The 17524-nt window shown below is 34.8% G+C and overlaps 1 protein-coding gene across 2 annotated transcripts in view; it reads left to right on the top strand.

Annotated features, from left to right (window-relative positions):
- The window catches only part of LOC129770071 (leucine-rich repeat-containing protein 15), a 166988-nt gene that overhangs the window by 124233 nt on the left and 25231 nt on the right, over nt 1-17524 (top strand). For both annotated transcript variants that reach the window (XM_055772689.1, XM_055772688.1), the window contains 4 exons: nt 6302-6438; nt 6528-6680; nt 6771-6951; nt 7216-7355. In XM_055772689.1, the coding sequence (XP_055628664.1) occupies nt 6302-6438; nt 6528-6680; nt 6771-6951; nt 7216-7355 (611 nt within the window). The remainder of the gene's footprint in view (nt 1-6301; nt 6439-6527; nt 6681-6770; nt 6952-7215; nt 7356-17524) is intronic.

The raw sequence follows: 17524 nt of genomic DNA, 5'->3' as shown, positions 1-17524 counted from the left end.
TTTTTGCGCTTGAATGTGTGATGAACAACTATCAGTTACATATATATATATATATATATTATATATATATATATATATATATATATATATATATATATATTCTTTTCTTTGATTATTTTCGTTAACAGTACACTTCCAAACTGCGTGATCGATATCATCGTAATTGTTTCAAAACCGACAGATATTGCTGACCACGAGGTTGTTGAGGTGCGCAGTGGTTGCACATTGGTTACACACTAGTGAAACCTTGCACATGCTTTCAGTATAAGAAACTGAGAAAAAACGAAATGTGAAAGACTATTCTGACTATAAAGTCTAATCCGCTTCGAACCCGGAAAAAATAACTATCTCGTAGTAGATTCTCTAGTGGTCCGTTCCGTAATTTTTTGTCATCATTTTGTTTTGAAAATTTTCCTCTGCAGAGGGTTTCATCCCCATACGTGATGATTGAAAATAGTTGCGTTAGATGGAAGAAGAAACAACTCCGTCTCCGCCGAGAACTAATTGTGGTCCACTCTGAAAATTGGAGAAGTCATTGAAATTGGCTGAATCTACTGCACCGTCCACTAAAGTTTTCGTGAACGAAAATCTTTCGTTAGATAGAACGCGTGGATTGGAATTTACAATTAGCAGTTGCGTTTCAACGTAATGATAATAATTAATGCAACTGATGCTGATGCTAAAATCCATTTGATGTTGCGTTACTTACTGTTTGTTAGAGATAGATTTGCATTACAAAAGGAGGAGGGTTAAGGGGTCAAGATCAGAATTTTTAGCGTTACGTGATTTGTGCACTACGTCTTATGAAGTACGAAGTGCGCATCCTCATGGACGACGAAACGTAGATCAAAATGGATCAAGGGCAGCTTTTCGAACAAAAGATCTATGAAAGCAGTGGTCTAGGGGATGTCCCTAGCAGGTTCAAATTCATTTTTACCGATGAATCCACATGAAAGCTTATGATTTGGCAAGGTATTTGCAGCTGCGGACCTAGTTTCTCGTGACAAATACTACTATGAATTCCTAATTGTACAAGTAGGATTGCCTGAAAAAACGTATTCACCAAAGCTCACAATGGTCCTGTAAAGTTTGGGTCTGATTTGACATGCTGCTACTACAGCGAAGAAGTATTACAGTGCACAATGGTCCAGGGAGGTGAATTTAAGTGGAAATTAGCATTTAGAGCTCGACAGTCATGATCTAGACAAAAACTGTCTTCGACAAACTTGTTACAAATAATAGAGCGCTCATTTTTATGTTATCAAAAATAGGGTGACCAAAATTGGCGATGAAATAAAAATATAACTTTCTTATTTTTATAGATAGAGATAAACATAGTTCGACAATGTTGTTGTCCCAGTTATTTGAGACTTCTTTGTACAACAAATTTTTTTCCTATCTCTTGATATAACCGATATAGCGCCTTTTTCTAAGTTGCGTTAGGGTCACCATGAAAATTGTTTTTTTGCTCTAACTTTTATATTTAAAACTAGCTGACCTGACGAACTTCGTCCCGCCCAAAATAGATTTTTTGATTTGAATACTTTAAAAAATCCTCGTTTTCTTACTAAGTGAACGTTAATGAGTCCAATCACTGAACTCTTCATTGATTAATTACCCTTTAACCCTTTACAATTTCCTTTTACTATAAATTGTTTAGTACTTCTACAAAAATTCGTCTTTATAATATAAAATTATTTTCAGACACAATTCTCGCTCAAGATTCGTCGCAATTTATTTCATGTCAATGCATTGAAAATTTACCTCGAACGCTATTTCGGTGGCATTTTTTGCAATTGATATAGACTCGGCTACAGTCGATTATATACATGTTGCACCAGCACTATTATTCCACATCTCATAACTACATCAATATATCTTTGGCACCCCATGGAAACAACAACAATGACAACACTTGCAAGTATCAAATATCATACTACATGTTATCTAGTATTGCCTCAAATGAATCGCACCTCTAGGCATCGTTCGTACAACGTAAACCAAGCGCCAAACAAGCGTTCGCCATAGCATGCATACAAAGCCATACATTGGTGGCTTGAAACTACTAGGAATATAAACAGGAATATAAAACAAACACTCCAAGCGTTTGGAAATAACATGTTTCTTCGTTGCATGAAATACCATTTTGATACAGAGAATATTACAGAATAATGACATCTCAAATCGGACCATTCCTTCCTCGGGTTTAGGGCACACCAACACAGTTGGCCTTCCATTTCTGGTTATATAGATAGAAGATATAGGAATGCGTTATTCCGCCTGAAAATCCATTTCCACTTACGAACAAAGATATATTTTCGATAGCGGAAATATCGAATGGAGTATTAACACTTATGATGATGTAATTTTCGAACATGTGGGAATTCGTTTTTCCGATTTTTCTCTACACTATATTGATCTACGGGAAGAGACGAATACAACTAAATACAGGAGGCTAAAATCGTACCATCCCTTTTTTGGGGTTTCCCCTTACCAACAGATTTTGCCTTACATTTTTATTTATATAGATTCTACATACAAACTATCTTCGAAAGACTTTCAGAGCTTACTAATACAAACATATTGCGATGAAGAACTTGTCAGTATCTCAACTTCACTCAAAGTTATTGATATTTCTTCCCAATAAATACGCTCTCGTCAATTGTTTGTCATTTTTTTTTGGGGCAAACATAAACAATGTTTATTGGTGGTATTTGAAAGAACATATTTCACTCTACGTGATGTGTGATTTTAAAAACAATGTTATTTTTTGTGTTTGAGTAAATTAAAATTTAAATTGAATGTTTTTGAGTAAAAAACAGGAAGTGGGTTATATCTATGGTATAACCGCAAGGGTGACGTAGAACTATCGTTGATTTAGAGATCATTTGTTTGAAGTTGAATCTAAATCCATTCTGAATGAATGAATAAATAAATATTTGGGGAACTTCGAAAACGAGAGCGTTACGTTGGAGGCACAAGGTTTTATGCATCCAATATAGGATACGAAAAACCTTGTTCTGAAGAATAATCTTCAGAAGCTAACTGTACTAACTGTACTTGATTGACAAATCACAAACCCAAATGTATTATATGGATATATGGATAGAAAACATTAAAATAAACTCTTTCACATGAATGTATTTTTGAATTCCCAGAGGAACTGGCAGATTATTTTCCAGCAATGATTAGATCTTTCCGGAACTTTCTCGATGCTGAATGGCTTCCAAACGGAAAGAATTCTGCGCGTGTATGTGTCGATCCTTCGCCGTCCACCTCCTCCAGCACGTTAGGCAACGATGTTGTCTTGTCGATGTCCTCACGAAAAATGAATGTGTCTCACCACCAGAATATCGCTTAAGTATGCTTTTTGTGTGTTTTGAATCGTGATTGTGAATGAATCGAGAGAAGGTGTGGTTTACGATGGCAATTTGGAAGGCAAACTAGAGGGGAATGAACTCTCTGAGCTCGGAACTTTCGGCGACTGAGCAATAATCGATTGCGGGCGCATACAATATTGGATACGGAAATATCCTACTGATGGGGAAGAATAATCTTCTGAAGCTATCCTGTTAATTGCGATTGTTACATGGATAGAAAACATTCAAATTAAACTCTTTCACATGAATGTATTTTTAAATTCCCAGAGGAACTGGCAGATTATTTTCAGTAACGATTAGATATTTCCACATTTTCCTCGATACTGGAAGCCCACCAGTGGTTAATACTAACTCGATAACCACCTGTTAATAGTACTTGATTGAAAAATATTTGGTCACAGTGTTACATGGATAGAAAACATTGAAATAAACTTTTTCACATGAATGTATTTTTAAATTCCCAGAGGAACTGGCAGATTATTATTAGATCTTTCCGGAACTTTCTCAATGCTGAATGGCATCCAAACGGAAAGAATTCCGCGCGTGTATGTGTGTGTAGCGATGTCTTCCCGGGGAACCGTTTGTGGCATCACTCTCCTTCTGATGGATTCCTTTCTGGCCTAGGGTGCACAAACAGGCTCTTGGTGACACCGTTCATCCGCGCTTTCATGATAAACGAAGAGCTTCACCACAACAGCGACAACATGCTCCAATCGCTGTTCAATTAGAACTGAGTGGATTTCCGAGCGGCGCTCGCTTATATACCGATTGGGGATTTCAATAGTCTGTTTTGAAAGCAATTTTAAGACTATTGAAACAAGTTTTTGGATCAAAAAGCAACAAGTATAGAACGCGTAGACATTTTATCTTTCGAATGAAGTGATTATCATACCATTTCGTTCAGTTGTTTAGGAGCTATTAACGCTCAAAATCTCGGTCTCCGGCGTAACGCTTTCGTTTTCGAAACTTTGATTTTACACCCCGGTATAGAAATGAAAGACGTAGTCCTACGTCAAAACCATCAATAACTTTGCGAAGGTTTAGGATATTGACAATTTCTGCATCGCAAAATGTTGGTCTTGATAAGCTCTAAAAGTCGTACCAAGACAGTTTTCTATCTTTTAATATAATCGATTTAGCGCTTGTTTTTAAGTTACATTAGGGCAACTGTGAAAAAACGGGTTTTTACTCTAACTTTCATATTGAAAATTTTACATCAAAATTGTCTTCATACGACTTTTAGAGCTTATCAATACCAACATTTTGCGATGCAGAAATTATCAATAACTTAATCCTGCCAAAGTTATTGATGGAGTTTCACCCACAAACTTACGGTTTCAATTTTAATATACTCGAACATAAAAAATAACATAGCTTTGAAAATCACATATTAAATATAGCAACATTTGTTCTTTCAAATTCCGTCAACAAACATTTTTTTATGTTTTCCCCAGAAAGAATGACAAACAAATGAAAAGAGTGCATTTTTTGGGAAGAAATATCAATAACTTTGAGTGAAATTGAGATATTGACAAGTTCTGCATTGAAAAATGTTTGTATTAGTAAGCTCTGAAAGTCTTTCGAAGATAGTTTGTATGTAGAATTTGAAATGTAAATGTTAGAGCAAAAAACGGTTTTTTTTTATCTTGACCCTAACGCAACTTAGAAAATAGGCGCTATATCGGTTATTTCAAGAGATAGGAAAACATTTTTTTTTCTAATTAGATGTCTCAAATAACTGGAACTACAACATTGTCGAACTATGTTTACCTCTATCTATAAAAATAAGAAAGTTATATTTTTTATTTCATCGCCAATTTTGGTCACCCTATTTTTGATAACATCAAAATGAGCGCTCTATTATGTGTAACAATTTTGTCGAAGATCGTTTTTGTCTAGAGAATGACTGTCGAGCTCTAAATGGTAATTTCCACTTAAATTCATCTCCTGGAGCATAGTGCAGTGGTATCGAGTATCGAGTAACGGGATGGATTTCTTCGAAAAGTACATCAATCTACTCAACTGCCCTTATTTCCGTCAAATTGAGAAATATTGGGCAATTGTCTAACAGGAGGTTGTGTCCAAGACACGACCAAATTGTTGACGTAGAACTACGTTGTTATTTTATTCAAGTCGCTTAATCATAACTTCAAATATTATTCTAGAATGCTGCGAAGGTTTTGAAATAACTGTTTAATAGAATGGTTTTTGATTGTAGAATCAGTTGACGATACTTGATTGATGATTCATCCTTGGCCTCGCAGAACAAAACACAAGCTTATCGCATGTCGCACTTTGTTTCATGTTAATGCATTCAAAATTTACCTTGAACGCTATTCCGGTCGCCTTTTTCGCAATTGACTCGGCCATAATCGATAACATACTTGTTGCACCAGCACCATTATTCCACATCTCATAACTACAACAAACTTTCTTTGGCGCCGCACCGCAGTATCAAATACCATGATACAAAAAAGTTCTATAAGACGACGATTCGAGGAGATATTCCAAGCAAATTGATTTTTGTTTTCGATGGAAAATTTCTAATCTGGCAAGAAATAAGCAGTTACGGACGAAAACCCGAGATTTTCATACCAAAGGGGAATCTCAAATGTACAAGTAGAAGTGTATTCTTCCGTTCATTAAAACACACGAAAGACATGTGAAGTTCTGGTTCTTGTAAGTGTATTGAATAACCTTAATTTCGGCTCCTTAACTTGTACGCAATATTTTTCACTTGATCTACTCAATTTTCTTGATCTACTTGATCTACTCAATTTTCCCCTATTACGAAAAGAAACATAAGAATTGATAAATTGACGATGTGATTTTTACTTGTAACTTATTGCGGTCTCGCTCTGAATGCGAATTACTATTTTTGTCTTTATTCATACCGCTTTTTGTTTACTATCTTTCAACAGGAAACTCAAACGATTAAATCTTGGAGGTAATGAGCTCACCTCGGTTCCTCAGAAAGCCCTTGCCATTTTGGATCTGCTGCGAAAGCTGGAACTCCAGGAAAATCGCCTGAAAACCATCAAGGAGGGTGACTTCGAAGGTATGTTTATTTGTGTGCGCGTTTGTTCGCATACCGTGGCATAGTTAAGCAATTATTTTTATTCGCTCCCCGTATTTTGTTCGGTTTAGGCCTTCAGAATCTCGACTCACTCATTCTGGCCCACAATCAACTCACCGAAGTACCAGCCCGTGTCTTCAGTCACTTAATTCTGTTGAATTCCCTGGAGCTGGAGGGAAACTCGATCTCATACATCGATAAGGACGCTTTCGAAGGCCTCGAAGGTATTTATCATTTTTTTTTTGTTTTTGTTGGGCACTTCCACGGTATAGGCGATGATGAAATTTTCCCATTTTTCATTTTCCATTCTCTAGAAAATCTACAATATCTTCGGCTCGGCGATAATAATCTGCACCGTATTCCCAGCGAAGCTCTGCGACCACTCCATCGTTTACGGCATCTGGATCTGCGCTCCAACAATATCTCCTCCATCAGTGAGGATGCTTTCGTTGGGTTCGGGGACTCTATCACCTTCCTCAATCTGCAAAAGAACGAGTAAGTCCGATGTGTTTTTTTTTTGCTGGCTCACATTATTTTCCCCAAAAGTTGTAATCCCCGATGAGTTTTATCTTCAGGTTGAAATCTCGTATGCTTATATACTGTTGCGCCTCGCGTTTTTTGTTGCTGTCGAAAATTTTACATTACAAACCCCCTTTTTTCTCCTCAATACATCACCGGAGCTAATCTCCCAGGGAAATATAATTAAAGATAAATAATCCGCACCGTTTTTTTCTCTCTGCTCGTTCGTGCTCGAATCAGCATCAAGGTGTTACCGGCGTTGGTGTTCGAGAATCTCAACTCGCTGGAGACACTGAGCATCCAGAACAATAAGCTGACCCGCATTCCGGAGGAAGTTATGGAACCAATCATCGACTCGCTGCGTGTGGTCGACATAATGGGTGAGTTGAAGAGACCGGGGTAAACCCGGTTGCCTTTGTTTCATATCACGCCATTCCATAAGGTATTAAAATTGCTGCCGGTTTATGTTGCCAGCCCCTTTCCTCGTGAATTAATAATGCAGGGGGGAAATTGCGGAAGGCTACATGTAATAATTCCCTGGATGAGGAGTGTCATGCGTTCTGAATCGTTTCATATTCACTGCATGATAATTATTGTGGATAGCCTGGGCGGAAATGACAATTAAAGCGAATGATGTTTCAGTTGTATGTGATAGGGAACCTTGAAATTCTGTGTTTAGCCATTAGAATATTCATGGCAGATTATGGTACGGTATTGGCAATATTCCTTGGATTTTAAACGACAAAATGAAAATTTCCGAATGGTTAGAACACGACTATTTCTTGATCAAGCTCAGAGATATTTGCATCAGTCGATTGAAATTTTTTTATGCAACTATAACAATAAAGAAAATAATATTTTGTTTCAAATTTTAATTTTCAAAAAATCAATCATTCCGATTGGTCCACGAGCAATCAGTGCTCCCAAAACAATACCTTCAAAAATGAGCTCTTCGTTACATGTGCGAAAGAAATTCATTAATTTGAATGATTCAATTACGGAGCAGTATGTAGCAAAAGTGCAATTCCAAATGAAATCGAACTAAAAATGCCGACTTAAAAAACATGTATTTTTGATTCGAACGAAAGTTTGTATTCCGTTTGGGTTGGCGGAAATATGAATTTTCCACAGCAGTTGGGAACTTTTTGACTCAAGTGTGATTTTTGAAAAGGATGTATCGATTTTAGTACATATGTGAAATCTGTGATAATTTATATCTCAAAAAATATGAGTCGTATCGAAATAGTGTCTTAGAAAGAGTTATAGAGTATTGATGTTAAAACGTTAAAAATATACACTGAGAGAAAAATAGTACTCTTTTTTTATTTACAAAAAAAAAAAACTTTAATTTGCAATATCTATAACACATATTTTTTATTTTTTTCATTTTTTTCATATAAAATAGAAGTCATGTAGAAAATGGGTACACAATGGTAAAAATATTTTTAATGAACTTTGTGAAATATCGAATTTTTTATGAATTTTCAAAACTTCGAATTTTTGTATGTTAACAATCATTTTTAGCCACAAATTATGAAAAACAAATTATGCATTAAAATAAAAAAGCTCATTATGAATCTCCTTCTAAATGCAGCCATTTTCGAGATATCTACAAAATACTTCTCATTTATTGTCTTTTCGTTATGTTTAGTTACGTTGAAAAACATTATCGCTACGTTTTGTATTACCCCTATGTCCTTAAATGTTTTTCAACGTAACTCCAAAACATATATTTTTACCATAATGATGTATTTGGAAAAGTTGTTGAAAATGATATAAAAATTCATAGGATTTCATGAACATGGCGGTATAACACGACAAACATATTAAAAGAGCCTATTTACTATGAAAAAGACAATAAATTAGAAATATTTTTTTAATCTTGACGATGGCTGCAATCTCCTTCTAATTGATGAAGAGCTTTTTTGTTTTAAATCACATCAGGATTCATAATTTGTGCTTGAAAATAATTATTAACATACAAAAATTCCAAGTTTCAAAAATTCATAAAAATTTGATGTTTCATAAAGTTCATCAAAAATAGTTGAGTCATCTTGGACTCATTTTTTAAATTTCCTTTTTTTTTAATTTTCTTTTTTTCATAAAAATTTTTTAAAAAATTAAAAAATACATATAAAAAAATATATATAGATGTAAAAAATAAAAATAATTGAAAAAGACAATAAATTAGAAATAGTTCGTCAAATATCTCGAGAATGGCTGTATTTAGATTGATAATGAGTTTTTTTTTTATTTTAAATCACATCAGGATTTATAATTTGTGGCTTAAAATGATTGTTAACATACAAAAATTAGAAGTTTTAAAAATTCATAAAGATTCGATGTTTGTTTGTCAGTTTGTCAAAAATAGTTTTACCATCTTGTAGCCATTTTTAAAATTTTCTACATGACTTCTTTTATTTTATGAAAGAAATGAAAAAAATAAAAAATATGTATTTTAGATATTGCAAATTAAAGTTTTTTTTGCAAATAAAAAAAAGAATACATTTTTTTTCTCAATGTATATGTTTTCACGTTTTAACATCAATCTCTTTATATATAAAAATCTCGTGTCACGATGTTCGTGGTCGAACTCCTCCGAGACGGCTCGACCGATTTTCATGAAATTATGCACAAAAAATTTGGTAGGCATGAGAATAGGATGTAAACTATATATGATACCGCTAGGGTACCGATTACCGTATGTTTAATACATATTAGGGTGGCCCTATGCAGACTAAAATTTCTAAACAATTTTTATTTTTATTTTTATCTTAAATTTGGAATAAAAGTATATATATTCTCAAATGTTCATGGGGGTGAACATTTGAGAATATATGGGTGGGTGCTCCTATTTTTAATCGCGATTTTAGTATTTTGGTATAAATAAAATCCGAATGATCGACTCGCCGTTCGTTTTTCAAAGAGAACGAATTAATTCACGTTGATAATGACAGATGGCGCTAAGTTCACTCCATCGAACTTTCATCCACACATGCAATAATCTCAATCCGGCTAGAACCATCCGTATTGCCGGCGAACTGGAACACTTTTTGAGTAAACATAATAAATTATTGAAATTCTTCATGTATGAACTCGGTTTGCAAGGTGACAATCACGTTATTGTCATCAATCCTAATGAAACTCCGACAGGAGATCACGTGTATACATTCAATGCGTTTGTTGTTGAAGACATTGCTGGAGTCATGTTAGGCGACTGCACAGCGATGCGAGAAATTGTGATTTGAACATGAAACAATATTCTGGAGTTCATCGTTAACACCCACCGCCTGAACGACGCTCTCCATCTTCTTCTTCAATGGTACTAACGTTCCTAATATTCCTAACGTTCACCATCTCAACGTAGAATGACTTGCGAACGATAGAGAGGTAGAGAGTAAGCGACTGCGATTCTAGACAATCATAAGCGGTGTGAGGAAAAATACATTCACTTGTGAAACGCTATCATGAGCAACGCCGACGCAGCCTTTGCTATTGCCAGGCCTAAACGCATGCATTGTCATAATATTACAGCACGTTTGTTCAAACAAAAAAAAAAATTAACGAAATATAGAATGAGCTTCATTACAACGTCACATGTATTCGGTTCCACACCTTGCTGGATGTATTCGGCTGGACAGTAAAAGCGAGGATTACCTCAAAAATTCCAGATGCGTCTGTTGATCAACTACTCACCCGTATTCTGAAATCCGACCGCGTCAAAATTACCCGAATCGATTGCAATATCGCATTTTATCATCCATTCGTTTTAAACAGGCTTTAAAGCATAAAAAATAAATGAAATATGGCTCTATTGTGTGTTCTAAGTAACAGAATTTTCTAAGACACTATTTCAATACGACTCATAGTTTTTGAGATTTAAATTATCACAGATTTCACTTACTAAAATTGATACGCACTTTTCAAAAGTTACACTTGAGTCAAAAAATTCCCAAATTCTGTTTCCTCATATTTCTTCCAACCCAAACGGAATACTAACTTTAATTCGAATCAGAATTACTCATGTTTTGTCATTTGTCGATTTCATTCGGAATTGCACAAAAATGACGATGTATACAATGTAACTCACCACGAAAGATAGACTGGCATTTTTTTGCAATCACAAGTTAATGTTATTGATTGGTTGATAAAATATTGAAACACTGTACTCACACAATGGCCTCGTTCCATATACCTCGAGCTTTTTTCATCCCATACTCTGTTGAATTGCGCTATTTGTTATCAATGTCGACCAAACACACAAACCCTCGACACACCCACCGTACGATATCATAACTTTTTCAACTCGCTACTAACTTCTCCAGACCTGTCAAAACAAAATTAAACGTCAGTGTCATACCGGGAAACTTTTTTTTTTAATTTCCTCGAGAAACTTCCTAACGTTATTTCGGAGAACCGTTTCATCCTCCATCAGAGTGCCATATTTGTCTTAATCAAGCAACTAAAAGTTTGGATTACGTGACACTGATAACATCGTGCAACAATATACCACAAACTTCGAAGCGAGCTAACAGTTCTGGCGAAAGGAGGAAAACTACTTCTCGACAACAGCAACAAAAGCTATCTCCAGGAACTTTGTGCGCCATTCGGGGGCCCTGCAGAATACCAACGAGCGAGATCAATTTTGCAGGACGAGGAGAACGACTGATTCGAAGCTTATTATTTTGATTTTTTTATTGGGGACGGTAAAAGTTTTGCTCACTCAAACTCGTATCCACTGGATCCACACTGCAACTCACGACCAGTTTGATTGCTATTCTGCACGATAGTGGAAAGAAATCACGTCCACTCACACTTACGTTCCCCTTTTGCCAGCCCACCGATAACCGATGTGTTGTGATGAAGATTATAGGACTCGATTGGATACTGAGGGCGGAACCAGGAAATCCGATTTATACGGGATGTGGAATACTTCCAAAAGTGGGGCTAATGCTGCTGAAATCGACATTCGAAAAACGTTTCACTGCAAATGCGAATGTCAGAAACAAGAGTATTAATTTGAACGTACATACTGCCGTTCTACGCATAGTTGTCCCATGTTACCTTTTGGCAATTTTCACTTTTCCGCAAAAAACGATGTTTTTATGTTCACTCTTCCGGAAAAACACAAAAAAGGTTATTGTTTGTTCCCATCTTTAAAATAATAACATCAAGTTCAATTGTCCCATGTTGATATGTTAGGCATGACAGTCCCGCCATGTATTTTTTGTAGATCCATAATAAATGAATCGGTTCAAGTACAAGAATTTTATGCCGCGATTTCAGCAGGGCTAATGCACCCATTTCTGGTTTGGAAGAACGAACTAATTCTCAAACAAATGAAACAAAGTTTTACAGAACACCTTGTTAGCGAATGCCCAATAACAATGAGATTTATATTCTGCAAAGGTGCTGCAGATCACTCCCTTCTTCATAAAACGACGTTTTATGCATAATCTTTCGGAGAAACACAAAAACAATATTGTTTGTACCCAGAATTTCAAAACAGTTCCAAATGAGAAAGTCTTGTCATATTTTATTGAACAATAGTTTAGTGTTTATAAAAAATCCGGTGTACTGCTAAACTGAAATGCTTAAAGCTTCTGGCAGACAAATATGCTAGAAAACTTTGATTGCGTTTTTCTCAGTTGCTGATTTTGCAACATGGGTACAACTATGCGTAGAACGGCAGCATAATGGTTGCCGAAGTCATCAAGGTTAATGGGGTTACATGATGCTCAACTTTTCGTTCAAAAACTTGATATTTGTTTGATGCTCGTCAGCCATTCCCTCTGATAAAAAGTTTTCTTTAATTTGTTTTTGGCTTGATTGCACGGAGTTCCTGAATGACGTGACCAAGGCCGACAGAATAGTTTAAACGACTGATAGTAATGACGCTCTCGTGGTAAACTCGTAATAGTTGTAAATTCTATCAAAGTTATTTCGAGGTTTAAAATTTATTTCTTTGTACTTCACTGACAAATAAAAGCTTAGTTCAGCGTCTTTCATATGATTTCTGTGTCTGTTGCTATTTTGGAATTTCGTCGAAAACTAAGCTTCTAGAAAATTGTGGGGGGTCTCTCACGAGCTGCCGTGCAATTCAGACGTGTTTGTCAGTCGCTTCGTGTTTGTTATTATTTCATTCAAGATGTCGGTGATGTAATGATGTAATGTAATGTAAAACTGTGAAAAGTGTAAAAAGTGTTGTTTCTCATAAAATTCGAGTGGTTTTTCGGCGACATTTCATGGAAATTCCTTTGAATAACTTGTTTTCTGATCAACATCATAGTTGTGCAAAAATATGAAGAATTGTGTTTGTGTGACGTGTTGGGACGCGTTTCGATTTTGTTGTGAATGGTCCGTGAAATTCAAACAGAATGTATAGAGGAAAAAGAATGCTGAACGATGCTAGTTTAGTCTATCTAATGCTATTATTGTTATTTTTGAAATATCCAATGTCTCGTGAAAATTCATTTCGAGTTGAGTGTCCGGTTTCAATGTGTTTGCTTTTTTTCTTGCTGATGATCTGTTGTTCTCTTTCACTCGAGTCATTTATGTATACGATAGAGAGGCACAGTGAGCGATTGCATTTTGGAGAATGTTCGGAGACAGCGGTGACGGTGGAGATGTGTACACTGCGACTGTGCGGTGTTGTGTGTGTATGGTATGCTTGAATATACATAGTCAAACACAATCCACGAGATACTTCAACCAAGAAGGGTGAGGAAAAGAGCGTGAAAGAATTTGAAAGTGTTGCCTAATTAGAGGCGTAAATAATCGCAGTGAATATATCACATCCAATGAAATCATCGACATCGATTAGATGACCGTGCAGTGGCGTCAGATAAGTTTAATTCTTATTTTTTTCATACGTTATTCAAATTATTTATTTGTTTAATTTCATCTTCTTGAATCTTGGAATTATTTAATTACCTAATTCTGTATTTTTTTATTCTTAATTTTTCAATTCCTCAATTCTTTAATTTTTTAACTATCGATATCATTAATTCTTCAACTGATAAGGTATAAAGATTTGTGCCTATGGGAGAAGAGATAATTAAAGCACTTCCACTCCCACGGATTTTCCCCTTTATAAATAAAATCATTTCAACATTAAACAAAACTCTTATTTTTAGACATTTATCAACGTGACAGCAACCGGAGTAATGGAGTACATTCGTAACATTTAGTATCTTATAATTCTAATAACCAGTTTCCTCCACAGATGCCATTTCGTAATAGTAATAGTAATAGTAATAGTAATAGTAATAGTAATAGTAATAGTAATAGTAATAGTAATAGTAATAGTAATAGTAATAGTAATAGTAATAGTAATAGTAATAGTAATAGTAATAGTAATAGTAATAGTAATAGTAATAGTAATAGTAATAGTAATAGTAATAGTAATAGTAATAGTAATAGTAATAGTAATAGTAATAGTAATAGTCATAGTCATAGTCATAGTCATAGTAATAGTCATAGTCATAGTAATAGTCATAGTAATAGTAATAGTCATAGTAATAGTCATAGTAATAGTAATAGTAATAATGATTTGCGCCAGTAACACCGGCTGAGTGTATCCTATGGCTTACCTTCCCTACTAACACATTTCCTGAATTCCTGAGATATTTATGAGAGATCGTAGAGTTCTCTGCATCTCTCTTAAGTAAATATCGACCTAACATTCCTTCCCCTTCTCCAGCAGTTGCAAGGACGTGGCCAGGACAATTCTTAACTGTTGGAGAAAACATGCCTTCATCTAAGAGATATTACTAATCACCAGCAACGGATGGAGGCTAGTTTTTAACTTATCAGTTCTGAATTCGTACCACCTACGGTATTGTGCAACTAGCTCAATGCTAATGCTAATGCTAATGCTAATTAAGCTTCTAGAAAATTGTCTGAATTTTTATAAAATTTTGTTTATCATATTTTAAGTACTACACTGAAGAAAAAGCTGATTCAAAAACTAGAATTCGATTCCAAACTAATTGTCATTTCAGAAATGGATCCAATGGTTGAAAAATTAAAGGCAATCTTCTTGGCTACAAAACCATATATCAGAAAATGATAATATCTAAAGGAAAAACAAAGGAAAAAAATGTTATTGAACCTTTTTTCCACTTTTTTTCTATTAATCGATATAACTAAAAATGGATACTTCTATAAACTTTTGTTCAATAAATGGAAAATTGTGTGAATTTTCTTGAAAAATTATGGAAAAAAATATATAATTGAATTGCTACAATGAAAAAAACGCATTTTAAACAAAATTTTGCGTAGAATACAGTTGCAAAACATTTAAATTAATGGAACCAAGTAACTTTTAGAGGTAAAGATGAAACTTAAATTTTGGTGCTTTTATCTATATAAATAAAAATGTAAGGCAAAATCTGTTGGTAAGCGGAAAACCCGAAGAAGGGATGGTCCGATTTTAGCCTCCTATATTTTGTTGTATTCGTCTCTTCCCATAGATCAATATAGTGGAGGAAAAAATCGGAAAATTTTCGGAAAATCGGAAATGAAGGAAGGTCGGAAAATTCGGAAAATTGAATTCCCACATGTTCGAAAATTACATCATAATAAGCGTTGTTAGTCCATTCGAGATTTGCGCTGTCGAAATTGATCTTTGTTCGTAAGTGGAAATGGATTTTCAGACGAAATAACGCATTTCCATATCTTATATCTATATATATAAAAATGGAGTGATGTCTTTCTGTCTGTCTGATTTCGTGACAGTTTGAGACCCCTCACTTCTCTCTGAGGGGGGCTGCCATACAAATAAAACACAAATTTCCAAATTTCTCGAGAATTAATCAAGCAAATCAAGGTTCAATAAATGATTCTATGGTGGTTAGATACCCCTACCCCCTCTCTTAGGGGAAGCTGCCATACAAATGAAGCACAAATTTCTGCATTACTCGAGAATTAATCAAGCAAATAAAACCAAATTTGGCAGGTAACGTAACGGAGAAATATGTTATTTGCAAGTGGTTAAAAATCTTGAACGAGAATTGTGTCTAAAAATAATCTGATATTACAATGTCGAGTTTTGGTAGAAGTAATAGAAATTTTATAGTAAAAGGTAATTTTAAAGGGTAGATAAGAAGATCAATCAATGAACAATTCTGCGATTAGACCCATGAACAGCGCTAAATAAATTTTGGGCGGGACGAAGTTTGCCGGGTCAGCTAGTAGATTTTTATAAATTTTTCGAAAATGCATGATAAACTGGATTGTTTCTATCCACCGCATTGAAGCTGTCCAACCATTCTACAATTCTTTCCTAGACACAACACTGTTATTCTTCTTTTTATCTTGCAAAAATTTAAATGATTCACAACATAATTCATGTACAATTTTCTCAAATGAAAACAATTGAATCGTGCTAAGCAGCGTAACTTTTGAATTAAAGTCAATTTAAGGCAAAAAAACGGTCTCAAGGAAAAGTTCAATAATTCTTTCGTAGATGAGATTTGACCATAAGCGTGGAAGATTTTTTTCATCAAATACTATCCTCTATCACCTGAAATATTTCGGATCACCAGCCTAACAACTTGTATATAACAATATTTCAAACAGATATAATAGTTTTCGATATTCTTTTTAATTTATGAGAAAGTTTTCTCAGCAGTTTAGCCCATTAACGACCAAGCTGTAAAACATATTTTTAACGAACTCCATTGGTGTAATTTTGATTATTGGCGTTACAGAAACCTAAATATTCAAGAATTATTCCTCAATTATTCTAATTAAATAAGCAAAATTGTCCACGTGGACAACAGGGGAGGGGTATGAAAATGTCCACAGTGGGGGAGGTGGGAGTGTAAAATCGTGCTTTTTCTGTCCACGTGGTATGTGGACAGCCCCTAACTTGTAAGATTTTTAAAAATTAACAAGATTTATTTATTTTTTTGTGAACTCCAGATATGTATTTATTGACAAATGGGTTTTGATATGCGCAATGTTTTTGTACAAAAATCTAGCTGACCCAGCAAACGTTGTACTGTCATATAAATTATTGTGTCCAAGATACGACCGCATTGTTGACGTAGAACTACGCTGTTATTTTATATAAGTCGCTTGTTTATACCTTCGGATATTATTCTATAATGCTGTGAAATTTTCGAAACAACTGCTTAGTAGAATAATCTTTGAAATGGTTTTTCATTGTAGAATCAGTTGACGATAATTGATTGATGATTCATTCTTGCCCTCGCAAAACAATACATTAGCTGATCGTATGTCGCAATTTATTTCATGTCAATGCATTGAAAATTTACCTCGAACGCTATTCCGGTGGACTTTTTCGCAATTAACATAGACTCGGCTACAGTCGATTATATACCTGTTGTACCAGCACCATTATTCCACATCTCATAACTACATCAATATATCTTTGGCACCGAATGGAAACAACAAAAATGACAACACTTGCAAGTATCAAATATCATGCTACATGTTATTAAGTATTGCCTCAAAGGAATCGAACCTCTAGGTATCGTTCGTACAACGTAAACCAAGCGCCAAACAAGCGTTCGCCATAGCA

This window comes from Toxorhynchites rutilus, chromosome 2 (assembly GCF_029784135.1).
Source record: "Toxorhynchites rutilus septentrionalis strain SRP chromosome 2, ASM2978413v1, whole genome shotgun sequence".
NCBI lineage: Eukaryota > Metazoa > Arthropoda > Insecta > Diptera > Culicidae > Toxorhynchites > Toxorhynchites rutilus.
Note: the sequence above shows the minus strand (reverse complement) of the source record. Positions and strands in the feature narration are given on the sequence as shown.